This window comes from Scyliorhinus torazame, chromosome 21, assembly GCF_047496885.1.
Source record: "Scyliorhinus torazame isolate Kashiwa2021f chromosome 21, sScyTor2.1, whole genome shotgun sequence".
In the NCBI taxonomy this organism is placed as follows: domain Eukaryota; kingdom Metazoa; phylum Chordata; class Chondrichthyes; order Carcharhiniformes; family Scyliorhinidae; genus Scyliorhinus; species Scyliorhinus torazame.
Window position 1 is genome coordinate 28,111,668 of NC_092727.1, and position 26,890 is coordinate 28,138,557.

Below are 26,890 nucleotides of genomic sequence, written 5' to 3' on the forward strand. Positions count from 1 at the left end.
ATCCTCCATCTCCTCAAACTGCCGGCTCATCTGTGCCAAATTTGCCTGCTTGATTGAAACATATATTATTTTCTTTTGAGACTTGAGGTATTTAACCTAAATGATACATATGCCAGTGGTACATAGTTGGAAGGGAGTTGGCCTGGGAGTCCTTAACATTGACTCTACCCTATGCAGCCTCATGGTACCAAGTCAAGCATGGGCAAAGAAACCTGCTGATTTACTATGTATCATCCCTCATCAACTGATTAATCTACTCTATGTTAAACACCACTTTGAGGAAGCACTGAGGGTAGCAAAGGTACAGAATGCATCCTGGATAATGTTCACCACTAAGAGTGGCTTGGTACTACCACCATAGACTGAACTGGCTGAATCCTAAGGGACATGGCTGCAAGAATGGGACTGTGGCAGCTGGTGAAGGAACCAACAAGAGGGAAAAATATATCCTCACCAACCTACCTGCCACAGGTGCATCTGTCCATGACAGTTTTGGTAGGAGTGATCATTGTGCAGTCCTTGTGGAGACACATTAAGAATACCCTCCATTGTGTTGTGTAAAACTACCACCTTATTAAATGGGATAGATTTCAATCAGATGTAGCAACTCGAGACTGGGCATCTATGAGGTGCTGTGGGTCATGAGCAGCAGCAGAATTGTACTCAACCATAACCTGTAACCTCATGGTCTGGCATATCCCCACTTGACCATTACCACCAAACCAGATGATCAACACTGAATGAAAGAAGAAATTGCAGGAAAACATGCCAAAAACTAGGCACACCTAGACATGAAGTGTCAACCTGATGAGGCTACAACACAGGACAAGTTGCATACCAATGCAATTTCACAACCAACATATCAGATCAAAGCTTTGCAGTCTTGCCATATCCAGCTGTGACTGGTGGTGGATAATTCAACAACTCACTGGAGAAGGAGGCCCCACAAACATCCCGACCCTCAATCATGGAGGAGCCCAACATATCAGCGCAGGAGATGAGACTCCAGCATTTGCAACACTCTTCAGCCAGACGTGCTGAGTGGATGATTCATCTTCATCCAGTTCAATTCATCCCATGTGATAGCAAGAAATGGCAGAAGTCACTGGATACTGGAAGGCTATGAGCCCTGACAATATTCTAGCAGTAGTACTGAAGATTTGTGCTCCAGAACTTGCTGTGCCTGTAGCCAATTTGTTCCAGTCCAGCTATAACACTGGCATCTACCGGGACAATGTGGAAAATTGCCCAGGTGAAAGGGCTAATAAATCCAATTTAGTTTATGTATCAAACTTGTACAGGCTTTAAAATAAAACTTAAGCCTCACATGGGCTGCTTAAGAAGCTTGAATTCCCACAGACACAACAGGCTGGCAGAAAGCTGTTGTCGCAACCAATAAGTCTCGGGGACTGTTTAAAATTATAGCAAGGGTATAGTCACACAGCTTGCACACAAACAATCAATAATTCAATTGATCATGCATCTGTGAACCGTCCAAACAGGACAATGGGATGGGAGTAAGGGACATAACTGATAATGCATACTTCTAATCTTATGTATGTCTAGTAATAATAGAAAGACAGCTACGTGCTTGGCCATATTATAATAATATGTACGTGCTTTAATTATGATTGATAATTGTACTTCTAATCCGAGTTGTTAGTCCTGACTGGACATAGATAATATCAAAACAAATGTATCATTTTGATTGGTGTATTTTAATTACTTGAGATAATCTAGAAAAGTTTAATTGACATGTATTTACTGTGCTCGGAAGTTGGCAAGTCATCTAGTGATAGCTCAGCTCCCTTGCTAATGCTTATAATAAAAGTCTAAACTGAATTTCAACTCTTGAGGGTCGTCTGATCAGTTGGAGAGTGAAGTACGCTTTAGTTGAATAACTGCCAGTGAAACTCCCACTATCACAAGACCAGCTATGCCTGTACACCAGAAACAGGACAAATCCAATCTGGTCAATTACCGCCCCATCATTCTACTCTCAATCATCAGTAAAGTGATGGAAGCGGTCATCAGCAGCACTATAAAGCAGCCCTTGCTTAGCAATAACATGCACACTGATGTTCAGTTTCGGTTCTGCCAGGGTCACTCAGCTCCTGACCTCTTCGCAGGCTTGGTTTAAACAGGGACAAAATAACTGAATTCCTGAGATGAGATTGACTGTTCTTGACATCAAGGCGGCACTGACTGAGCATGGCATCGAGGAGCTATAAGACCATAAGAGCCCTAGCAAAACTGAAGTCAGTGGGAATCGGGGAAAACCTCCACTGATCGTAGTCATACTTGGCACAAAGGAAGATGGTTGCAGTGGTTGGACGTCGATCACCTCGGTTTCAAGTCATCATAGCAGGAGTTTCTCAGGGTCACGTCCGCCACTCGCTGTTGACTGAACAATGTAAAGCACCATTCCCAAACCTTCAGATATTGAAACAGTCCAAATGCAGAAAGACCTGAGCATTGTCTAGGCTTGGGCTGACAGATGGTAAGGAACATTCATGCCACAAGTTGGAGAAGGTCATCGCCTGGCACAAGAGAGAAGCTAACCATTGACCACAAACTGAACTGACTCCCCATATCATTACTGTGACTACAAAAAAAGGTCAAAGGCTAGGAATCTTGTAGTGAGACATCCCCTTCTGATTCTCTAGAGTCTGTCCACCATCTACAGGTACAAGTCAGGAATGTGATAGAATACACTCTACTTGCCTGTATGAGTACAGTCCCAATAATGCTGACGAGATTTAGTACCATCCAGGATTGAACACCTGTTCGATTGGTACATCTCCACAAACATTTACTCCTTTGAACAGCGGCAGTAGTGGGCCATCTGCAAATGCATCGCAGGAATTCACCAAGGCTCCTGAGGCAGCACCTTCCAAACGCACAACCGCTACCATCTAGAAGAACTTCAGGAATTCACCAAGACTCCCTAGGCAGCACCTTCCAAACCCACAACCACTACCATCTACAGCAAAGGCATAAAATACCAGGGAGCACCACCATCTGATGGTTCCTCTGCAAAACACTCACCATCTTGATTTGGAAATCAATTGCTGTTCCTTCACTGTCGCTGGGTCTAAATCCTGGAACTCCCTTCGTAACGACACTATGGGTGTATCCACACCTGGGACTGCAACAGTTCAAGAAGGCAGCTCATCACCACCTTCTCAAAAGCAACTAGGGATGGGCAATAACTGCTGGCCTGGACAGCGACACCAACACTGCTCTGCTTTAGAGCTATACAAAAGCTATATAAGAAGCTATACAGCTTATTCTTCCCAGTGGGCATATGCTATAATACACTATTGCAATCTAAATACTGTAGGATGAAATGTGCAGTGACTTCCTGAACTATGTTTATTTTTGTTTCAAAGGGATACTCTATTCTTTTGCAGATATTGCAATCACATGAGAATAATTATTTTGTGTTAATTTTTTAAAAAATTAAAAAATGTGTATTTTTGTAGGAAGTGTAGCCAACCGTATCTTTCACCCAGTGCTTTTTGACAAATGCCTGGACACTATTAAAAAGAGCTGGCCTGTAACGGAAGAAGGAAATCGAAAGCGGAAGAAAGATACCCATTTGAAGAGTTCTCAGGGCGAGGTGAAAGGAAGAAAGCGACCCAAGCCAATCAGACAGAAAGAGAATGAGGTATGGATCTAATCTGACCTTTGGGCGTGATAACAAATTTGATGTTGGTTTTCAATGTCAAGCACGTTTAGTCAAAGTGCTCCCCATTTGGTATGAGAGATTGGGAACTCGAACGTAGGTTAATTCGTTACATTGGTACTGATTTGTTTTTGGTGTGTGCAGGATACTAGGTGGCTGATGATGCCCCATGGTCTAATATCTGTTCCTTCATTCCAGGATATATTTGAGGAGGAGGAGGAAGGTGAGGAAGATGGTGATGTTTTTTTCTCCATGCGTGATCTCTGCCGGATCAGGGATGGTATTTTCTCTTTGATGAAAAATATCCTGCGATTGCTCTCCAAATTCTTCTTGAAAGAAAAACCTGATTGTACTCAACACTGTCTGCAGGTAAATGTGCAGGCTGCTGTGCCAATCTTATGATGGGCCCAACCAGTTCGAATCAGATTGATGGTATAACTAGATGGTGCATGGATACTAAAATTGAACATTGCTGCTATGTCAACCGTTTAACGTTGTATGCCCTTTTTATGCTCCTTGCATCCTTTGATTCTTATCCAATGTCTAATTGTATACTACCTAATTGCTTTAGTTACCTGTAGGTTAACCAGTTCAGCTCATTGGTATCATTGGGCAAGTGCAACTCATTGGTATCATTGGGTCCCATTGACAGTACATTGCATGTCATTTAGGAGCAATGATTCACTTCTTCAAGCAACGTTAACTATATCCTATTCATTTAATAAGAATAGATTTGAAATGTGAGATTAAATAACACTGGAATATCATTCTTCAGCTGTTATACTGAGGAAAGCAATTGATTAAAAATGAACAGCGGCTAGCGAACATTTTGGAGTCCTTTAATTGTTCAAACGAGGGGACACAGGTGAAGGCTTTGTGGAATCTAATTGCAGTTATTAAGTAATGTCTTTGTGCTAGAGCATAATGTGCATGGACTATGAAAGTGATTTGTTTTCTGATAATACTTGTGCAGAGAGTTGAGTGTGTTGGTTTTCATTAACCCTGATTATTTACGTTTTTGAAACTTTTTTGTCTCTGTAGCTATTTGCTGAACTGACTAACTTTGAGACTGTAATTGGAGTATTACATTTTTCAGATTCTATGTAAGTATGCAAATACAGTGAAGAAAACTTGTTTATGTGTGAGGTGACCAGTGTGGGTAACTATCCTACTCCAGATAGTTGACCTTGAGCCTGCCCTCTACCGTAGTATTCATACTTGCACACTTCCTCTTAGGGTCAGAAGTCCAAATGCTGGTTATTTATACCTCCATTAACTGGGGCAATGTGGTCATCTTTAGTGCCGTTACTGGGTATCTTCTCTCACTGACTATTTCCAGGTCAGTGGCACAGCAGTGATTTTTACCCCATAGCTATCAAGGTGTCCCCCCTTGACAACATTAGTTATGTGATTACAATGGAAATATAGATCTTAATTAGCCTGAGGATTTTGTGTTGTTCTTAGCTTTTCTATCTCTTGGTTAATTTTTCCCTCCTTCCTCCTCGACATGTAACTGGATTTTGAAAGGAGATAAAAGACCAGTCGAAAGCAATTCTGGTCTCTTGATTTCTCAGACTGCTACTTTGTAAACAAAACTTGTTGCTCTAAAGAAATAAATTCCACCGTTTATTAATGTACCATGTAGCTGGAGTTCCCATTAACTGAGCTTAATATGTTGGCTATGACATTTTGGATTGTAAAGTGGAAGCAACTTTAGGAAAATTTGCAGCATATTTTTATTAAGCTCCGATTCTGATGATGATTTTTGTTTTAGAAAAGGTTTAGTTAAAACTAGCAGTTCTGCTAAATATATGTTCAACAATCTGAGTTATTTGGACTACAACTGTCCTCTTGTTTCAGCTTTTCCTTTTTTTTGTGCTTGTCAGAAATATTGAAAGAATGAAGACTTTGCCAGAATTGGCTTATTATGGACTTAAATTACTGTGCTCTCCTAACCATGGTGATGTTAATAAGGTACTGGCTTTAAGAGCTTAACATAATGTTAGTTTCTGCCCATTAATTGGAGTATAATTAATACATTGAAATTAATTTATTTGGGTGTATTTAATTTTGTTTGCATCTTTCTAGACTCTCGGTTGGCTCTTCCAAAGACTATTGAATAAAATTTTATTGGTAGAAGGAGGAGAAGGTTCCAAATCTTGTGTACTTCTGGGAGTGGGACAGAAAGCTATTGCTGCCAGAGATCAAGCTATTGGATTTGTCAGGTGAGAAATTCTTATGAAATGTTTTTCTTTTTGAAGTGAACATTTTTGGGTTTAAAAATTTTTTTTGAAAGCATTTGATCTAAAATAAGTTGTTCCTAGAATGCAGCTAAATGTGGTTTGAAAGGGGCTTGGGATTTCCTGGATTGGAAGAAAAATGAAAGTTCCATCTAGTTTTCTATCCATAAGCCCAGTGACCACGTGATACAACAGTAATGGAGTTGTTGAATAATCATGTCCCCTTCATTTAGAGCAGGACTGACTCAGACATGAGGTGAGGAAACCCCCATGGTGGAAAGTCTTGAAAACCATAGGTCCAAAGTGACCTATTGCTCCTAAGCATACTACGCTTATCATATTCCATGTCTCAAATATTCATATACTCTCTCCCATATACTCTCGGGGTGGCACAGTGGTCAGCACTGCTGTCTAACATCTCCAAGGTCCCGGGTTCAATTCCAGCCTCGGGTGACTGTCTATGTGGAGTTTGCACTTTCTCCCCATGTCTGCGTCGGTTTTCTCCCACAGTCCAAAGTTGTACAGGTTAGGTGGATTGGCCATGCTAAATTACCCTTTGGTGTCCAAAAGGTTAGGTCTCGTTACTGGGTTTACAGGGATAGGGTGGAGGCATGGGCTTAAGTAGGGTGCTCTTTACAAGGACTGGTCCAGACTGGGCTGAATGGCCCCCTTCTTCACTGTAGATTCGATGATATGAAAATATTATTTTTGATTACCATGGTATGTTCCAATTTGCATTCAGAAGTGAATGGCAGCTAGCGCAGAGCCATCTATATTTCTAAGTGTTATTTTTCTTTGATCTCTGGTAATTGTTTACAAAGGAGAGGGAATATATTATATGAAGAACAATTACACAGCAATAGAAGTGGCTGATAAATTGATCAACATCTAGTAGAAAGTGTTCTGACTTTGTGAAACATTTTGTTCATAGTTACGTTGTGGATCAGGTGGAAGAGACTGCGTTGCCTGTACTTCGGGTTTTGCTGCAGCACATCTGCACTAAGGTTTGATTTTTTTTTTTTGGGAATGATATATTACAGTTGCTAACCTTTAGGATGCTAAAAATGATAGGTTCAATATAAGTTTATCTACAACAAATTTCACACAAAATGTGTCAGATTATAGCACTGAGGAAGCCAATTAGCTCATTGCATCTGTACAGAATCTCTAACACTGTATGCTTAATCTCATTCTGGTATACTTAGCATTTTCCCTATCTAATATTATTTCCACTGCCTAGAATTGTTTTTATGTTTCTGTTAGAGCTTCCAGATCTTGACAATCCAGAATTGAAAATGAATCTAATGTCCCCATGGGTGTTTTTTGGTGTTAATCTTTATTTTATACCTTTGAGTTTCCAACTCATTAACCAGTAAAAATTGGTTTTCCTTTGTTTTTTTTTCAAAATTTCAGATCAAAGTTTTGACAAAGCGTCATTGCACTCAAAACGTTAGCCCTTTTCACTCCCTACAGGTGCTGCCAGAGCTGCTGAGATTTTCCAGCAATTTCTCTTTCGTTTCAGATTCCAGCATCCGCAGTAATTTGCTTTTAATAAATTTCAAAATCGAGGTATTGGTTAAATTGGAGCCATGGTTAAACTGGAGCATTGTAGATCAGCGAGCACAAGGTGAATGGATCTTGGTGATAGCAGCGAATGCTGATTACAGGATCCAGGTCTTTAGTGTCCAGTGGTAAGAGGGTTTCAATGCTGGAAGAGTTGAGGCGGAGTCCAGCAATATAATAAAGGTAAAGGTTGGCTGGTTTCCTAATGCTGCAGTTAAGTACTCGGTAGCTCATCTTGTGGTCAAAACTTGCATTCAGGATTTGAACAGCCTCAAGCAGTTACTCGGGCAAGAAATTGAGTCTGTGGTTATAAACCGAGCTTGTGACATAGACTTACGGCAATGGTCTTCCCAATATTTGGTGGAGGAATGTTCTGTTCCTCCAGCACCGAATGACAATTTCGAGACAGTGGACGGGTCTGGAAAGGTGATGGTGAGTTGGAGCTGGGTAACATCAGCATATGTATGGAAATATGTGTCTTTTTGATCATATCACCAAGGGGTAGCACATAAACGAGAAATAGGAGTGAACCAAGGATAGAACTTTGGAAGACATCCGAAGTAAAGGCAATGGGGAGAAGCTAATGCAGGTGGTTCTCTGGCTATAACTGGTTAGATAAGAATGGGACCAGGTGATTGCAGTCCCACGTAACTGGGTGATGCTAGAGAGCTGTTGGAGGAGGATGCTGTGGTCAGCCTTGTCAAAGGCTGCAGATCATTTGATCAGGACCAAAGAAGGTTTACCTTTGGTACAATCACAAATAGTTTTGGTTTTGTGGTAGATGTGAAAATCTCTGTTATATCAATTTAGATATCTTGTGCTTTATACTTTGTCATATGAGGAACGGTTGAGGACTCTGGGTCTACTCGTTGGGAGTTTAGAAGGATGATAGGGGATCTTATTGAAACTTACAGGATACTGCGAGGCCTGGATAGAGTGGATGTGGAGAGGATGTTCCCACTTGTAGGAAAAACTAGAAGCAAACAACACAATCTCAGACTAAAGGGACGATCCTTTAAAACGGATGAGGAAGACTTTCTTCAGCCAGAAGATGGTGAACCTCTGGAACTCTTTGCCGCAGAAGTATGTGGAGGCCAACTCACTGAGTGTCTTTAAGACCGAGATAGATAGATTCTTGATTAATAAGGGGATCAGCGGCTATGGGAAGAAGGCAGGAAAATGGGGATGAGAAAAGTATCAGCCATGATTGAATGGCGGAGCAGACTCGATGGGCAGAGTGGCCTAATTCTGCTTCTATGTCTTTTATGGTCTTACACCATTTTATATACAGCCTTTTGTGTTCTTGGCAGTTCCCAACGTCTTACAACTAATTGATTATTTTAGATGTACTGTCATTTACTGTCTCGTCTGGTGGCGACGGTAACGTAGTGGTATTGGCAGTGGACTGGTGATCCAAAGACCCAGGATAATACTCTAGGGAACTGGATTCAAATCCCACCATGGCAGATGAGCATTAAAAGTTTAATGATGACCATGAAACTATTGTCGACTGTCATTAAAAACCTGCTGTTTCACTAATGTCCTTTAGGGAAGGAAATCTGCAGTCTGTCACAAACCTGGCCTAGCCTACATGTGACTCCACATGCACAACAATGTGGTTGACCTTAAATGCCCTCTGAAATGGCCTAGTGAACCACTCCGTTGTTTCAAAACTGCTACAAAGTCTAAAAGGAAAGAAACTGGACGGACTACCCAGCATCGACCAGGCATTAGAAATGACAATGGCAAATCCAGCCCTGTCAACCCTGCAACGTTCTCCTTACTAACATCTGGGGTCATTTGCAAAAATTGGGAGAGCTGTCTCTCAGACTAGTCCGTTCCAGACATCACTATCACTCTCCCTGAATATGTTCTGTGCCACCGACACAGTGGTATACAGTGAACAGTCGGGAGGGAGTTACCCTGGGAGTCCTCAACAATGACTCCCGACCCCATGAGGTCTCATGGCTTCAAGTCAAACGTGGGCAAGCAAACCTCCTGCTGATTACCAAGTATTGTCCACCGTCAGCTAATGAATCTATACTCCTCCATGTTGAACACCACTTGGAGGAAGCAAGAGGTGGCAAGGACACAGAATATACTCTGGGTGATGGACTTCAATATCCATCACCAAGAGTGATTCGATAGCACCACTACTGACCGAGCTGATTGAGTCCTAAAGGACATAGCTACTAGACTGGGTCTGCGACAGGTGGTGAGGGAACCAACAAGAGGGGAAAAAACATTCCAACCCCCACCAACCTGCCCTGTCCATGACTGTATTGGTAGGTAAAAATGAATTTAAAAATAGTTATGTTGGTAATACATCGACTAATTAGCACACCGTAAAATTCCACATGGAAAATGGTAAGCCTGAAAATCCTTTTCAGTGTGTTAGTTGAGGCATGAATGTGGCCAAGTGTTCATAAAACACTTTTAAATAATTGATGGAGTCTTCCTTGAATTTTAGAATTTGATTTAATCATATTTGAAAGATCATACTTCTGACAATACAACTGTCAATCAACACCTAGACCATGAGAACAAGCATGTAGTGGATCTTGAACCCATAAACCTATAAGTGGATGTATAACCAACTGAGTCAAGCTCACAGTTAATTCTTTACTTGTTTGACATGTCCATTTGTCTCTGCTGATTGAGTTTTTGCTGGCTGCATTTCCACTTTCTATGACATCAGTTAACTACATATTGGCGACTGGGCTATCCTTGATCATTCACAATATTCAGTCAACATTCACATTGGTAACTTTCTTGGGGCTTCTCATCTTCTGCCCTGATTTCAGCAGAAACCCCATTGATGCATGTTTTTCATAATCTTTTGCCAAAGTTGCAATGGTGGAGCAGAACATGACTCTTGAGAAGATGCCTTCATTTTCAGGGGAAAAGCCGATCTGGTGGCTGTGAAAATATAGGCTTGTCTAATAAATCCGGTGTAGCATTTACAAGGAATTTCTTTACTCCGAAATTGATTTAGAATCATAGAATTTACAGTGCAGAAGGTGGCCATTCAGCCCATCGTGTCTGCACCGGCTCTTGGAAAGAGCATCCTACTGAAGCCCACACCGCCACCCTATCCAGTAACCCAGCAATCCCACCAAAACCTTTTTGGACACTAAGGGCAATTTAGCATGGCCAATCCACCTAACCTGCACATCTTTGGACTGTGGGAGGAAACCGGAGCACCTGGAGGAAACCCACGCACACAGGGGGAGAACGTGCAGACTCCACACAGACAGTGACCCAGCCGGGAATCGAGCCTGGAGCTGTAAAGCAATTGTGCTAACCACTGTGCTACCGTGCTGCCCCTTTATTGAGATCTGCAGGATTTCGAAATAAATTTATAGGGTCGTGTAATAATTCCAGGAGGCGTGGAGTGAAAGGCCAAACTGATTTATTTTAAACTGAAAATAAAGCTGCACCTGTGGCGGCATCAAAACAAACGCCCCAGTCCCCAGGACTGTCAGGAACTGACGGTCTGGATCTGGGAGCTATATTTAAAGCCCTGCTAACGAGCCCCAGCTGGATGGGCCTCCAGCCACTCACCATGGGAACTCTTATTCGATGAACCCCACTGGGCGATCATTCAACGATTACGCATGGTCCTCGCCAGGGTTATCACGGGTAGTGTTGCCTTTTCCCTGTGGCTCTGCTGTAACTACGGCAATCAGTGGGTTTGCCCTCCTTTCTTTTGATATCTATATTCTAATGCTCAGAATCGCCAGGTATCAAATGATACTACCACAAAGTTCAACCGGCTATCGATCAAAGAGCCAAACACCAGTTAGTTAATTCAAGGTCAAGGGTACTTTATTTACACACAATTAGTCATGCAACATAAACACTACTAGTTAATTACACCTATCGACTAAGACAACCTGTACTTCAGGCACCCGGCTTAAGTCAGAGGAACAGTGGCCGTTGTTCGATTCTGGATCTATCGAGTCTGGAGAAGTAACTGCTGCTCAGCTAGGCTCATCTGTCTGGTAGCGGGCATTGAGCTTGGACTTGCTTCTGGTGGTGCTGCGATTCAAGATTGTCGTAGCCGGGGTACCAGGTCCAAGAGAGGGCGAACACATGGCGGACACTCTTCTTATACTTGGGGGTTTTTGCGCTCTTTCGGGCGGTCCTTCAGTTTGGACCCCGCTAATTGGGTGATCCCCGATCACTGTGTTCGATTTCTAACCAATAAATGCCTAGATGGCTGGGCATATCCCAAGCGGTGACCCTGTTGTTTACGCTTCCCTAGGACAGGGAGTGGCGCTGAAATGTCTGGGACTGTACCGGTCGCTCAAGTACCAGTCCTTTGTCTTGGTGGAGATGGGCCATCAAATTTTAATCGGCCCATCAAAATGCTAATTGGTCGGAGTTTCGATACCGTCTGCATTCCTCACTTGCAAATATACATTTCAGGCTCTGAGCCTGCCTGAATCTTGCTTTGTCCCTTTTACCCGCCAGGCTTTGCGAGTTTCTCTGTTCCTGGTTGTAAGTGGCCATTCCAGATGGCTACAGTAGATAGGAGAAACTGTCAACTGATGAGGAGGCCAGGACAAAGGAACAAAAGTGTCATGCAGAAGGGACTAAGAATAAAATACCAAACAGCACCTTTTAAGAAAAATTCGGGCGAGAATTTAGGAAAGATTTGTTCCTGCAAAGGCTGTTAGGAACGTGAAATTCTCCCACAAAAACCAGCAGATGCCAGCTCAGTTAATTTATCCAAGATTGATAGATTTTTGCTATTCAAGCGTATGAAGGGATCTTTGAAGCAAGCAGGAGGATGGTGTTTTATGTTTAACTGTTTTATGTTATAGGTGCCAGATAAAGTGGAATATCGGACCCATGGTGCTCAGGCCCTAATGAAATTGCTGACAAAACTGCCTTGTGTGGACTTTGTTGCTTTCTTACATTGGTTGCATAAATATTCACAAAACAGCAAGGTAAGGACCTGCTGAGTATTTTCGGGTGTGGGGGTTATATATAACTTCTTCGTCTGGTGATGAGTTTTGGCTACCAGCTTGATCTTCATTTGATTCAATAATGAAATGAAAAACAGGCAGGTTCTAGAAACAGATGGGTGATCCATCCCATATGTTTAATGTCCAGGCCATCAAGATGATAACCTACTTGCGTCCGTCCCTATTCTTCAGTCTGCACCTCGTGCGCCATGTTACCATCGGCAATATTTTGCTATCTTTTCACTATATTCAAATATAAGTATCTTAAAATGTTTTTAACAATTTTCAACCATACAAATCACCCCCCCCCCCCCCCGTAACACAAAAGAAGGAAAGCTCGCATAGCAAGACATGAATATGGCAAGTCAATATGATGCAGAGCATTGTACACTGGATTCCTCCCGTACATATCAATTTCCCGGATCATTCATGTATTTTCTTGCTCAAATGCCCCCCAGAAAGGCCCCCCTTCCCCAAGAAAGATGTCGTTCCCCCCCCCCCCCCCCCCCCCCGGGTTGCTGCTGCTGCTGTCCGACCTTCCTCTAACGCTCCGCGAGATAGTCTAGGAACAGTTGCCACCGCCTTTAGAACCCCTGCGCAGACCCCCTCAAGGCAAACTTTATCCTCTCCAACTTAATAAACCCTGCCATATCATTTATCCAGGCCTCCACGCTGGGGGGCTTCGCCTCTTTCCACATTAACAAGATCCTTCGCCGGGCTACTAGGGACGCAAAGGCCAGAATGCTGGCCTCTTTCGCCTCCTGCACACCCGGCTCGTCCACTACTCCAAATAGTGCTAGCCCCCAGCTTGGCTTTACCCGAACTTTCACCACCTTAGATACTGTTCCCGAAACTCCCCTCCAAAACCCCTCCAGTGCTGGGCATGACCAAAACATATGGACATGGTTTGCCGGGCTTCCTGAGCACCTCCCACATCTGTCCTCCACCCCAAAGAAACTACTCAGCCTCGCCCCTGTCATATGCACTCTGTGAACTACCTTAAACTGTATCAGGCTAAGCCTGGCACACGAGGAAGAGGAATTAACCCTACTTAGGGCATCAGCCCACAGACCCTCCTCAATCTCCTCCCCTAGCTCCTCTTCCCATTTACCTTTTCAGCTCCTCTACCAAAGCCTCCCCCTCTTCTTTCATCTCCTGGTATATCGCCGACACCTTGCCCTCCCCGACCCATACGCCCGAAATCACCGTGTCTTGAATCCCCTGTGCCGGGAGCAGTGGGAACTCCCTCGCCTGCCGCCTCACAAACGCCCTCACTTGCATATACCTGAAAGCATTTCCCGGGGGTAGTCCAAATTTCTCCTCCAGTGCCCCTAAGCTCGCAAATGTCCCGTCGATGAACAGGTCCCCATTCTTCTAATCCCTGCCCGATGCCAGCTCTGAAACCCCCCGTCCATCCATCTGGGACAAACCGATGGTTATCCCTGATCGGGGACCACACCGAGGCTCCCATCGCTCCCCTATGTCGTCTCCCCTGCCCCAGATCCTTAATGTTGCCGCCACCACCGGGCTCGTGGTGTACCTTGTCGGTGAGAGCGGCAGCGGTGCTGCCACCAGCGCCCCCAGGCTCGTAGCTTTGCAGGACGCCATCTCCAACCTCTTCCACGCCGCCCCCTCTCCCTCCAGCGCCCACTTATGGATCATCGCCACGTTGGCTGTCCAGTAGTAGCCACCCAGATTCAGCAACGCCAACCCTCTATCTCTGCTACGCTCCAGGAACCCCCTCCTTACCCTCGGGGTCTTGCTCGCCCACACAAATCCCATAATTCTACTGCTTACCCTCTTAAAGAAGGCCTTGGTAATCATAATTGGGAGGCATTGGAATACAAAAAGAGACCTCGGGATAACCACCATTTTAAACGACTGTACCCTGCCCGCCAGCGAGAGTGGCAACATGTCCCACCTTTTAAAGTCCTCCTCCATCTGTTCCACCAGCCGCGTCAAATTAAGTTTGTGCAGTGCCTTCTAGCTACCTGAATCCCCAAGTATCGAAAGCTTTCCGCCCTCCTCAACGGTAGGTTGTCTATCCTTCTTCCCTGATCCCCCGGCTGCACCACAAAGAACTCACTCTTTCCCACATTGAGCTTATAGCCCGAAAAGTCTCCAAACTCCCTTAGGATCTGCATGACCTCAACCATCCCCGCCACATACAGCAACAAGTCGGCTGCGTACAGCGACACTCCATGTTCCTCTCCCCCTCGAACCACCCTCTTCCATTTCCCCAACTCCCTGAACGCCATGGCCAAAGGTTCAATTGCTAATGCAAACAGCAGAGGGGACGGGGGCACCCCTGCCTCGTCCCTCGGTACAGCCGAAAATACTCTGACCTCCGCCGGTTCGTGACCGCACTCGCCACCGGGGCTCTGTACAGGAGCTTAACTCAACTAATAAACCCTCCCCCGAACCCAAACCTCAACACTTCCCAGAGATACCCCCACTCTACTCGGTCAAAGGCCTTCTCCGCGTCCATGGCTGCCACGCTCTCTGCCTCTCCCTCCACCGATGGCATCATAATCACATTTACGAGCCTTCGCACATTGGTATTTAGCTGCCTACCCTTTACGAATCCCGTCTGGTCCTCGTGAATCACCCCCGGGACACAATCCTCAATCCTCGTAGCCAACATTTTTGCCAGCAACTTAGCATCTACGTTGCGGAGCGAGATTGGTCTATACGACCCGCATTGCAGTGGGTCTTTATCCCGCTTCAAGATCAAAGAGATCGTCGCCTCCGACATTGTCGGGGGCAGAGTCCCCCCCCCCCCCCCCCCTCCCTTGCTTCATTGGAGGTCCTTACCAGCAACGGGGCTAACATGTCTACATACTTCCTATAAAACCCCACCGGGAACCCATCCGGCCCTGGGGCCCTCCCCGCCTGCATGTTCCCCAGTCCTTTAACCAGCTCCTCCACCCCAACGGGTGTCCCCAAACCAGCCACCTCCTGCTCCTCAACCCTCGGGAACCCCAGTTGCTCCAAGAATCGCTGCATCCCCTCTTTTCCCCCTGGGGGCTGGGACCTATACAGCTCCTCGTAAAAGGCCTTAAATGCCTCATTTACTTTCACCGCACTCCGCACCGTAGTTCCCCTGCCATCCTTGACTCCACCTATTTCCCTCGCTGCCATCTTACGGAGCTGATGTCCCAGCATCCGACTCGCCTTCTCCCCATATTCATATATCGCCCCCTGTGCCTTCCTCCACTGTGCCTCTGCCTTCCCTGTGGTCAACAGGTCGAACTCCGTCTGGAGACTTCGTCTCTCCCTGAGTAGTCCCTCATCAGGAGCCTCTGCATATGTCCTGTCCACCCTTAAAATCTCCCCCACTAACCTCTCCCTTTCCCAGCCCTCTCTCTTCATCCTATGAGCCCTGATGGAGATTAACTCTCCCCTGACCACCGGCCTTCAGCGCCTCCCATACTACTCCCCTGCACCTCCCCGTTGTCGTTGGCCTCTAGGTACCTTTCGATGCACCCCCGCACCCTCCCACACACTTCCTCGTCTGCCAACAGTCCCACGTCCAACTGCCACAACAGGCGTTGGTCCGTTTCCTCCCCCAGCTCGAGCTCCACCCAATGCGGGGCGTGGTCTGAAATGGCTATGGCCGAATACTCCGTTCCCTTCACTTTCGGGATCAATGCCCTGCCCAAAACAAAAAAAATCTATCCGGGAGTAGGCCTTAGTAAGGGAGGCAATAGTAAAGGATGATATTGGTGCTATGGAGGACAAGGTTGAATCAATTTGGGTGGAAATCAGTAATAGTAAGGCGAAAAGGTCACTGATAGGAGTAGTCTATAGGCCACCAATTAGTACCAGGATGGTAGGGCAGGCAATAAGCAAAGAAATAACGGATGCATGTAGAAATGGTACAGCGGTTATCATGGGAGATTTTAATCTGCATATTGATTGGTTTAACCAGGTTGGTAAAGGCAGCCTTGAGGAGTTTATAGAATGTGCCCGGGATAATTTCCTGGAACAGTATGTAATGGAACCTACAAAGGATCAAGCGGTCCTAGATCTGGTCCTGTGTAATGAGGCAGGACTGATTAATGATCTCATAGTTCCGGATCCTCTTGGAAGGAGCGACCACAATAGGGTGGAATTTAAAATACAGTTGGAGGATGACGAGGTAAAATCAAACACTAGTGTTTTGTGCTTAAACAAAGGCGATTACAATGGGATGAGAGAAGAACTAGCTAAGGTAGACTGGGAGCAAAGACTTCATGGTGAAGCAGTTGAGGAACAGTGGAGAACCTTCCGAGCGATCTTTCACAGCGTTCAGGAAAGGTTCATACCGACAAAAAAGAAAGACGGTAGAAAGGGGAAAAATCGACCATGGATATCTAAGGAGGTGAGGGAGAGTATCAAATTGAAGGAAAAGACATACAAAGTGGCAAAAATTAGTGGGAGACTAGAGGACTGGGAAGTCTTTAGGGGACAACAGAAAGCTACTAAAAAAGCTATAAAGAAGAGTAAGGTAGACTATGAAAGTAAACTGGCTTAGAACATAAAAGCAGATAGTAAAAGCTACAAATATATAAGACAAAAAAGAGTGGCTAAGGTAAATACTGGTCCTTTGGAAGATGAGAAGGGAGACTTAATAATAGGAGACGGGGAAATGGCTGAGGAGCTGAACAGGTTTTTTGGGTCAGTCTTCACAGTGGAGGACACAAATAACATGCCAGTGACTGATGGAAGTAAAGATATGATAGGTGAGGACCTTGAGATGATTGTAATCACGAAGGAGGTAGTATTGGGCAAGCTAATGGGGCTAAGGGTAGACAAGTCTCCTGGCCCTGATGGGATGCATCCCAGAGTGTTAAAAGAGATGGCTTGGAAAATTGTAAACGCACTAGTGATAATTTATCAAAATTCACTAGACTCTGGGGTGGTCCCAGAGGATTGGAAAGTAGCAAACGTGACACCACTGTTTAAAAAAGGAGGTTGGCAGAAAGCGGGTAATTATAGGCCGGTAAGCTTAACTTTGGTTGTAGGGAACATGCTGGAATCTATCATTAAGAAGGAAATAGCGGGGCACCTGGAGGGAAATTGTCCCATTGGGCAGACGCAGCATGGGTTCACAAAGGGTAGGTCGTGTCTGACTAATTTGGTAGAATTTTTTGAGGACATTACCAGTGCAGTAGATAACTGGGACCCTATGGATGTGGTATATCTAGATTTCCAGAAACCTTTTGACAAGGTGCCACACAAAAGGTTGCTGCATAAACTAAAGATGCATGGCATTGAGGGTAAAGTGGTAGCATGGGTAGAGGATTGGTTAACTAACAGAAAGCAGAGAGTGGGGATAAATGGGTGTTTCTCTGGTTGGCAACCTGTAACTAGTGGGGTCCCTCAAGGATCAGTGTTGGGCCCGCAGTTGTTCACAATTTACATAGACGATTTGGAGTTGGGGACCAAGTGCAATGTGTCAAAGTTTGCAGACGACACTAAGATGAGTGGTAAAGCAAAAAGTGCAGAGGATGCCGGAAGTCTGCAGAAGGATTTGGATAGGTTAGGTGAATGGGCTAGGGTCTGGCAGATGGAATTCAATGTTGCCAAGTGTGAGGCTATCCATTTTGGGAGGAATAACAGCAGAATGGATTATTATTTAAACGGTAAGATGTTAAAACATGCTGCTGTGCAGAGGGACCTGGGTGTACTGGTGCACGAGTCGCAAAAAGTTGGTGTGCAGGTGCAACAGGTGATTAAGAAGGCTAATCGAGTTTTGTCTTTCGTTGCTAGAGGGATGGAGTTCAAGACTAGGGTGGTTATGCTGCAATTGTATAGGGTGTTGGTGAGGCCGCATCTGGAGTATTGTGTTCAGTTTTGGTCTTACCTGAGAAAGGACATATTGGCACTGGAGGGAGTGCAGAGGAGATTCACTAGGTTGATCCCAGAGTTGAGGGGATTGGATTATGACGAGAGGTTGAGTAGACTGGGACTGTACTCATTGGAGTTTAGAAGGATGCGGGGGGGATCTTATTGAAACATATAAAATTATGAAGGGAATAGATAGGATAGATGCGGGCAGGTTGTTTCCACTGGTCGGGGAAAGCAGAACTAGGGGGCATAGCCTCAAAATAAGTGGAAGTAGATTTAGGACGGAGTGTAGGAGGAACTTCTTCACCCAAAGGGTTGTGAATCTCTGGAATTCCTTGCCCAGTGAAGCAGTTGAGGCTCCTTCTTTAAACGTTTTTAAGAAAAAGATAGATACCTTTCTAAAGAATAAAGGGATTCGGGGATATGGTGTACGTGCTGGAGAGTGGAGCTGAGTCCACAAAGATCAGCCATGATCTCATTAAATGGCGGAGCAGGCTCGAGGGTCCAGATGGCCTACTCCTTCCTGTTCCTAGTTCTTATGTTCTTATGTTATGTACATGGGAGAAAAAAGAAAATTCTCTGGCCAAAGGCCTGGCAAATCTCCACGGATCCACTCCCCCCATCTGATCCATAAACCCCCTGAGCACCTTGGCCACCGCCGGCCTCTTCCCCGTCCTAGATCTGGAACGATCTAATGCTGGGTCCAACACCGTGTTGAAATCCCCACCCATTATCAAGCTCCCTATCTCCAAGTCTGGAATACGCCCCAACATCCGTTTCATGAATCCAGCACCGTCCCAGTTCGGGGCGTATACATTTACCAATACCACCTCCGTCCCCTGCAACCTACCGCTCACCATCACGTATCGGCCTCCATTGTCCACTACTATGTTCTTGGCCTCAAACGACACCCGCTTCCCCACCAGAATTGCCACCCCTCTATTCTTCGCATCCAGCCCCGAATGGAATACCTGCCCTACCCATCCCTTCCGTAACCTGACCTGATCTGCCACCTTCAGATGTGTCTCAAACAAAGAACAAAGAAATGTACAGCACAGGAACAGGCCCTTCGGCCCTCCAAGCCCGCGCCGACCATACTGCCCGACTAAACTACAATCATCTACACTTCCTGGGTCCGTATCCTTCTATTCCCATCCTATTCATATATTTGTCAAGATGCCCCTTAAATGTCCCTATCGTCCCTGCTTCCACTACCTCCTCCGGTAGCGAGTTCCAGGCACCCACTACCCTCTGCGTAAAAAACTTGCCTCGTACATCTACTCTAAACCTTGCCCCTCTCACCTTAAACCTATGCCCCCTAGTAATTGACCCCTCTACCCTGGGGAAAAGCCTGAAGCATGACCACGTCTGCCTTCAGTCCCTTTAGGTGCGCGAACACCCGGGCCCTCTTAACCGGCCCGTTTAGGCCTCTCACATTGCACGTGATCAGCCGGATTGGGGGGCTTACCCCCCCCCCCCCCGTCGACTAGCCATCTCCTATCTTAGGCCAGTCCCGTGCCCGCGCCTCCCGCACGCTCCAGTCCCCCCGATGGGGAACCCCGCCCCGAACACCTCTTCCATTTTCAGTTCCCCCTTGGCCAGTGCAGCAGCAACCCTATTGTCCCCCCCGTTCCCGCTAGATCCGCATCTAGCTCTTTTGCTCCCCCCCCCCCCCCCCCCCCCCCCCCCCATACTACTTCCGTGAGTCTGCTGACCCCGGCTTCCCCCGCCTTCCCATTGATCTCCCCCATGTGGGTGTCACTCCTCCTCCTTACCTTCCTCCATTCCCCCCCTCCCTAGCGCGGGAAAAAGCCCGCGCTTTCCTGAGCCAGCCCCGCCCCCTGTGGCGCAGCTCCTGCTGCGGCCTTATCCCAGTTTCCCCCATCCCCGAGTCTCCCTCCAGCACCGACGCCCACACTTCCCACTATCTCGTCAACATAAAAAAGAACATTTTTAACAAGAAGTCTTTCCACATCCCCCTCCGTCGCCCCACCCATGAAACATTCTTTACCCATATTTACAACCCCGTATACAGTCAACATCCCCCCCCCCCAACAACCACAGCCCCTCAGTTCGAGTCCAATTTTTCCGTTTGGATAAAGGTCCAAGCCTCTTCTGGCGTTTCAAAATAGTGGTGTCGGTCCTGATAAGTGACCCACAGTCGCGCAGGCTGCAGCATTCTGAACCTGACTCTTTTTTTGTGCTGCACCGCCTTGGCCCGGTTGAAGCCAGCTCTCCTCTTTGCCACCTCCGCACTCCAGTCCTGTTAGACTCGGATCACCGCATTCTCCCATCTACTGCTCCGCACCTCCTTGGCCCATCTCAGGACACTTTCGAAGCGATGGAACCTCGCCACTATCGCCCTTGGCGGCTCATCAGCCCTGGGTCTCCTTGCCAGGACCCGGTGAGCTCCTTCCAGCTCCAGGGGGCTCGGAGAGACCTCCGCACCTATCAGCGAATGGAGCATTGTGCTCACATACGCCCCGGCATCAGCTCCCTCCACTCCTTCGGGGAGACCCAGAATCCGAGATTCTTCCTCCTCGACCTGTTCCCCAGCACCTCGAGTCTCTCTGCCCACTTCCTGTGCACCACCTCGTGCGCCTCCATCTTTACTGCCAGGCCCAGGATCTCGTCCTCGTTCTCATTAGTTTTATCTCTCATCTCACGGAGCTCCACCGCCTGGGCCTTCTGGGTCTCCTTCAGCCCCTCAATCGCCAAAAGCATTGGCGCCAGCTCCTCCTTTTTAAGCTCCTCCACACAGCGCATGAGGAATTCCTGCTGGTCCGGCCCCCATGCTGCTCGATCTCCGCCCTCTGCCATCTTGTTTTTTCCCTCTCGTTTTTGCTGCTGCTCCAAAGCCTTTTTCTCCGACGCTCCACCGCTAATCCCTGCCATACAACGTAAGGGGGACCTTAGTTCATCTTCCCACATGGGATTCAATCAAAAAATCTCCATTGCGGCTCCTCTGGAGAGCCCAAAAGTCCGTGATAGCGGGAGCTGCCGAAATGTGCGGCTTAGCTCCGCATTGCCGCAACCGGAAGTCAAGTATCCTAAAATGTGATGGCTAATGTAGTTTGTATTCATTTTTATTTTGTCTTTGGTTTTTCTCCCTCATACCTCCTTCAATTGCATAATTTATTTGAATGACAAGACTTAAGTTTTAATATTGTCCTGAATGGTTGGCTCTCGGGTACGCAAAGATTGATAATGCATTGTTCCTCTTTTTTTTTTTAAACACTGTATTGTTTCATCCTGCTTTTTAGGTAGCTTACAGAAACTTTGCATTGGATGTGGTAATGGCATTATTGGAATTGCCAGAACGGGAACAAGGTAGCTCTATTCCTCTAGAGCATCAGAAGTATCTCTCTCACAAATACTGGATCCAGGTTGTAATCTTGGGTAGATGCTCTGACAAGGCTCCTGTAGTCCGAAGCAGAGCTCTCGCTTTCCTTGCACAATGCCTAGATTTGAATGCTTCAACAGCTGTGGAGTATGTTCAGGAAATATTGCTAGGAAGTAAGTACCAGCACACTTCAATCTATTCCTACTTTACACAAATGTGCATTCAATTTTGCAGGGTGCACAGATGGCAGCAGACTTAATTAACTGTTATCAGTGAATTATGTACACTAACTGGTGGGCAGTTTTTCACAAAATCATTTAGTTAGATCGATTTTGTTTTTTATTACAAGTGCTTATGTTGACTATAGACAGATCCTGTGTTTTTCCAATAGAAATTACAGCATCAACCCATCTTATAGTGGAGATTATTGGATGGAGTCACATGCCTGATTGATCATTGTCTTTCCTGCTGAAGTTGTAACTTGGTATTAAGTGATGACCTAGGAAAAGTTTAAGAACAGTTCCCTGTCAGTGTTGAAGTAAAAATGAGAACAAACAGCCACTTTAAAAGCTAGCATGCATAGGACGTGGATTGCTGCTGGTTATCTTTGTCTTTTGGCAGTCATTCTTGGATGCTTTTTTAATGTTCTGATTTTTATGCATCAGTTTCTGAAGAAAAATACCTTTCCAAGTGGCTTTTAAATCAAATTGCTAGTGATTCTTGAAGCTTCCTAAAGATTGGAGCAAACTAATAACCCAGTCGGCCCAGGGCAGCAATCATTTGTGATGAGTCATTCTTAGCTAATTTTTGCAGTTGGAGGACAGTCGATGTTGAACGGGCAGTCAGATGTGGAATTGAACACTTTGGGAAGTACTGTCAAGATGGATGATGAAGGTAACCATATAAGTTTTTTTCTTTCAAGAAAAGCATGGTATGGCACGTGTTGGAATATTCACAATTGATTCAAATGACCGAATCTGAGCTCATTCTGTTTTTATTGCATCTCCAGGAATTTCAGTTTTCCTTAATTTGCCTGTGGTAGTACTACTGCTGCATAGAAATCAAGTTCAAATGTCCAGTCTTTCATTGTGCACATAATATGGAGATGGAATTTGCAAACCATTTGGATAAACAGTCCAGTGAATTTGTAATTTCCTACTTCCTAAACTCCACATTTCTGCAATACGTCTGACACCTGTCTTGTCTTTGAAGAAGGGCAGCATTACAGTGCAATTTCTGTCACTGGGATTCAAATTTTCCATCTTTCTGGCATTTACTTTTTCCAATTTTTCTCATACACTGTAGTCCCACGTTCCAATATTAACGATTTGATTACTTACTTTCTCTAACTTCATGCTGGTTGGATTGATTCTTGTCAAATCTCATTTTAACCTTTTTGAGGCCAAATACACTTGCTGTTTTTATTGATTTTGTAATCTTTGTAATTCTATCACAGCATTTTGTTGCACAAATCTTCAACTTCCTCTGCTTTACTGTTCCTGATGACTTTGACTTTAATGATGAGCAACAGCTTGCTTTTCTTGCACTGATGTAGTGTTTTTGCTGTCTTAAATGATTCAACGCATTTATCATTCAACCCTATTGGGAAACCTTGAACCTTTTCCTCACTTTCAATCCTAATTTTTTTTAATATATAAATTTTGTGTACCCAATTCATTTTTTCCAATTAAGGGGCAATTTAGCGTGGCCAATCCACCTAGTCTGCACATCTTTGGGTTGTGGGGACGAAACCCAGGCAAACACAGGGAGAATGTGCAAACTCCACACGGACAGTGATCCAGAGCCGGGATCGAACCTGGGTCCTCGGCACCGTGAGGCTGCAGGGCTAACCCTCTGCGCCACCGTGCTGCCCTTCAATCCTAATTTTTGCTGGATATCTTTTTTTGCCATTATGCTCTTTGGACAGTTTGTTATATCTGCATCCTGCAGAAGAACCTGTAACAGATCGCATTAGAAACATTCCAGTCTATTTGGCATTATGCATTAGTCCGTGGGTGACTGATAATTCTTTGCTATATCTCTTTAATTTTTCTGGCCATAAACTGTTAACGTTCTAGCTGGTATGAAATTTAAATGCTGTGGACTTCTCCTGCCAATAAAGTACGATTTGGTTGGTGTCTAAAGCCCTGATCTGTCTGATGTGCTTTCCTGTCCTAGTGTCTTCAGGCTGTTAAAATAGAAACTTCGTTTTTTGAAACACCCAATTTTGATGTACGTCGTTTCCTATTGTATTATTTTCATCCTTGGGGTCCTGCACTATGGCCTTTTTGGTTTTCACTGTGGGTTTATCATAAATATTTAGAAATACTAAAGGTGCTATCTTACCACATTCCAAACTCCTTTATCACATTCCAAACTCTTTTTGCAGTTGGTTACTGGAGTGGCATTACGGTAAAATATAGATTGGGGAAAAAAAAGTACATATTGGTATATTCAATTTGTTTTGTTTCAAACATTTTGAAACTTCTAGCCACCACTAACCAATGCAAGGACACACTAAAAAGCATTGAAGTCACAGACCCTGGGGATTCAACATTCACCGATGGTGAGCATGAAAATTTATGTCTATGTGAATTACATAATTACTGTCGGCTTTAGATTGAAGTGTTTTATAATGGAAACAAAAAGTAATATTTCATTTCATTTTTTCCTTGAATAACTCCCGTTCTGATATTGCTGAGCTGTCTTAAATTACATTTTCTGGCTGGAATCCATACACAGATTGGTAGTGTTTTTTTCAAATGACTGAATTGAAGTCGAGTTCCCGAAGAAAATGCTTTAATGGGAGGAGAACAAAATGCAAAGAAAATCCATAAGAGAGACCAGGGGACAAAAAAAATGCACAACAAAAATGTCGAAGGAACATTTTGGGAGAAATTAAATGTAAATCGCTTATTGTCACGAGTAGGCTTCAATGAAGTTACTGTGAAAAGCCCCTAGTTGCCACATTCCGGCGCCTGTTCGGGGAGGCTGGTACAGGAATCGAACCGTGCTGCTGGCCTGCCTTGGTCTGCTTTAAAAGCCAGAAATTTAGCCCAGTGTGCGTTGTAATTTTTTAAAAAACTAGTGGGTAAGAAAGGACATAATGTTTCTGGCTTCCTCTCTTTGGCACAGCAACACAGGAAAATTGTTTTATAACCGGGATCTTTAATATTAAACTTCAATTATAGAATGCTGTACTGAAAAGATTTCCGTAATTCCATTTCTGCATTTAATTTGGTATTTCTCAGCTCCCTCATAAACATATAGTAGCTCAGTAAAGCACCCACAATGTCAGTCAATCCACTATAGCATATATTGCATGTGCTGGTGTTCCACATTATGTGGCCATTGTACGTAAATGAAAATAATTGAATGTTGCAGCCGTTAAAAATCTCTGTGCGCAATTTGAACAAACTGAAAATACCAACCCAATGATTTCAGCTTTTGCTGCCAAATATTCTTCCAAGTTAACAAAATAATGCATTAAAGCTCTGACTATGTGCATGAGATCTGAAAACTATAAAGTGTCAGTGGTATTAAGTCAGTCTCAGCAAAAGTAAACACTTTGAAGTGTTAATAAAATATCCTGAATTTCTTTTGAACAGCAAAAAGAATTATGACTATGTTGAGGCTCAGAGCTGGTGATGAGAGAACCAATGTCAGAAAAGCAGCCATTCAGGTAGTGTATGCATGTGAGGTCATGGTGCTGATTATTTGTTTACTTTTAGAACTCGTGTATTGCAACGAGATGTTTGCCTCTCCTGTTCTCTTTTTAGATGACAAAAGGAAAGTTAAATGATGAATGTGGCAGCAAGATCCTGCGTTGAGCTGGCCTCCCTCCACTTACGCTGGGAGCTAAGAGCAGACTTGTGCTGAATTTTCCAGGGGGTAGTCAGTTCACTGAATTTGAATAGAAAGCTAGTGCACAAAAGCTTGCTCTATGCATGTGACTTGTAGCAACATAATTTGGCTGCAGAACATGAAAGGGTCACAATGGCCCAGTGTTGGAGCCATTCCAACGGTGGCTACACTTTAAAAAAAAAACACTTTAGCTGTAAAGTGCTCCAAGGTGTCTGCTGATGAAGAAAGGCGCAATATAACTTTCTGTAATTTTAAGTCTTTAATTTTGGACTGAGTATAGGGCCATTATCAAATTTGCAGACACGTTTGTGGTTAACTAAAGAGGTTACTAAGTGATATCTTGACAACACAGATTGGGAGTTTGGGGGGATAGTCCGCTGAAATTTAATTTGGGAAAAATAATTCCGAAAATTAGGTGAATATCTTTGGCAGGAGGGATAAGGAGTTGTAGATATCTAAAGGAGAGAACTTCAGTTTGGTGGTCAAGAGGCTGAAGCATTTATTTACACAAATCATTAAATGTTGGAGGACGAGTTGCTAAAGTTGCAAATAGTTTTTTAAAAAAAGAATCCAAAGTGTCAGCAATGGGAGCCTATAGTTGAAAAGCGAAGAAGTGATGCTAAACCTACACAAATAATGAAACTGCCTAGAACGTGGCATCAGTTGAATCAGCCCACCTTGAGAAAGAGGTCAAAGTTCTCAAGCTGGTCTGGCGGAGGGAGAGCTGTTAATTAGATGCCAAGGAAGAGTTTTGTTAGTATTGAGACAGAACTGGTTCCGAGAGCCAACACAAGTGGGGTAGGTTGAATGGCCTTCAATGCAGGAAGATTCAGTGAAATCTAACACACAAAATCGCTGAGTACCCATCAATACTAACTTATAAGTGGAGCAAGTCACAAACCAAAACTCCGGTTGAGACTTGAGGAAAACCAAAACATAGCTGACCTTTTAAGAACTCTGAACAGGCCAGGTCCTGGGCTTTCAAAACCCAGATTATACAGGTGAGATTCATGCTGTGGATAAAATACAAAGATCTAATTTAAACATTTAATTACTGCTGTGGAGGTAAGTCATGCAACCTCCTTTTTTATTTTGCTTGTTGCTAAATTGAAACATGCAAGGTTTAATATCCAGTTGCCTGACCCACAGCCACATTAAAGACAGAGCATCATAAAAAAAAAAATCAGACAGTATGTACAAGTCTGGGTTTGTACACATCTTGGTATTTTTCTCATTCCCTTGCCAGTTGGGTGATTGCTGTTAACACAAGACCTTTGAATAATATGTATGTAATGCAAAATACATTTTTATATTGCATATAAAACTTGTGTGCTTTCTTGAATTGTACAATAAGTAAATGGATTAGTTCCTTGGTCCTTTGGTTTAA

At 44.5% G+C, this 26,890-nt stretch overlaps 1 protein-coding gene across 3 annotated transcripts in view; it reads left to right on the top strand.

Annotated features, from left to right (window-relative positions):
* The window catches only part of ncapd3 (non-SMC condensin II complex, subunit D3), a 100,756-nt gene that overhangs the window by 13,882 nt on the left and 59,984 nt on the right, over window positions 1-26,890 (top strand). For all 3 annotated transcript variants that reach the window (XM_072486644.1, XM_072486643.1, XM_072486642.1), the window contains exons 4-14: window positions 3,486-3,670; window positions 3,887-4,057; window positions 4,730-4,791; window positions 5,575-5,662; window positions 5,777-5,913; window positions 6,860-6,932; window positions 12,321-12,446; window positions 21,560-21,812; window positions 22,453-22,533; window positions 24,131-24,205; window positions 25,248-25,321. In XM_072486644.1, the coding sequence (XP_072342745.1) occupies window positions 3,486-3,670; window positions 3,887-4,057; window positions 4,730-4,791; window positions 5,575-5,662; window positions 5,777-5,913; window positions 6,860-6,932; window positions 12,321-12,446; window positions 21,560-21,812; window positions 22,453-22,533; window positions 24,131-24,205; window positions 25,248-25,321 (1,325 nt within the window). The remainder of the gene's footprint in view (window positions 1-3,485; window positions 3,671-3,886; window positions 4,058-4,729; window positions 4,792-5,574; window positions 5,663-5,776; window positions 5,914-6,859; window positions 6,933-12,320; window positions 12,447-21,559; window positions 21,813-22,452; window positions 22,534-24,130; window positions 24,206-25,247; window positions 25,322-26,890) is intronic.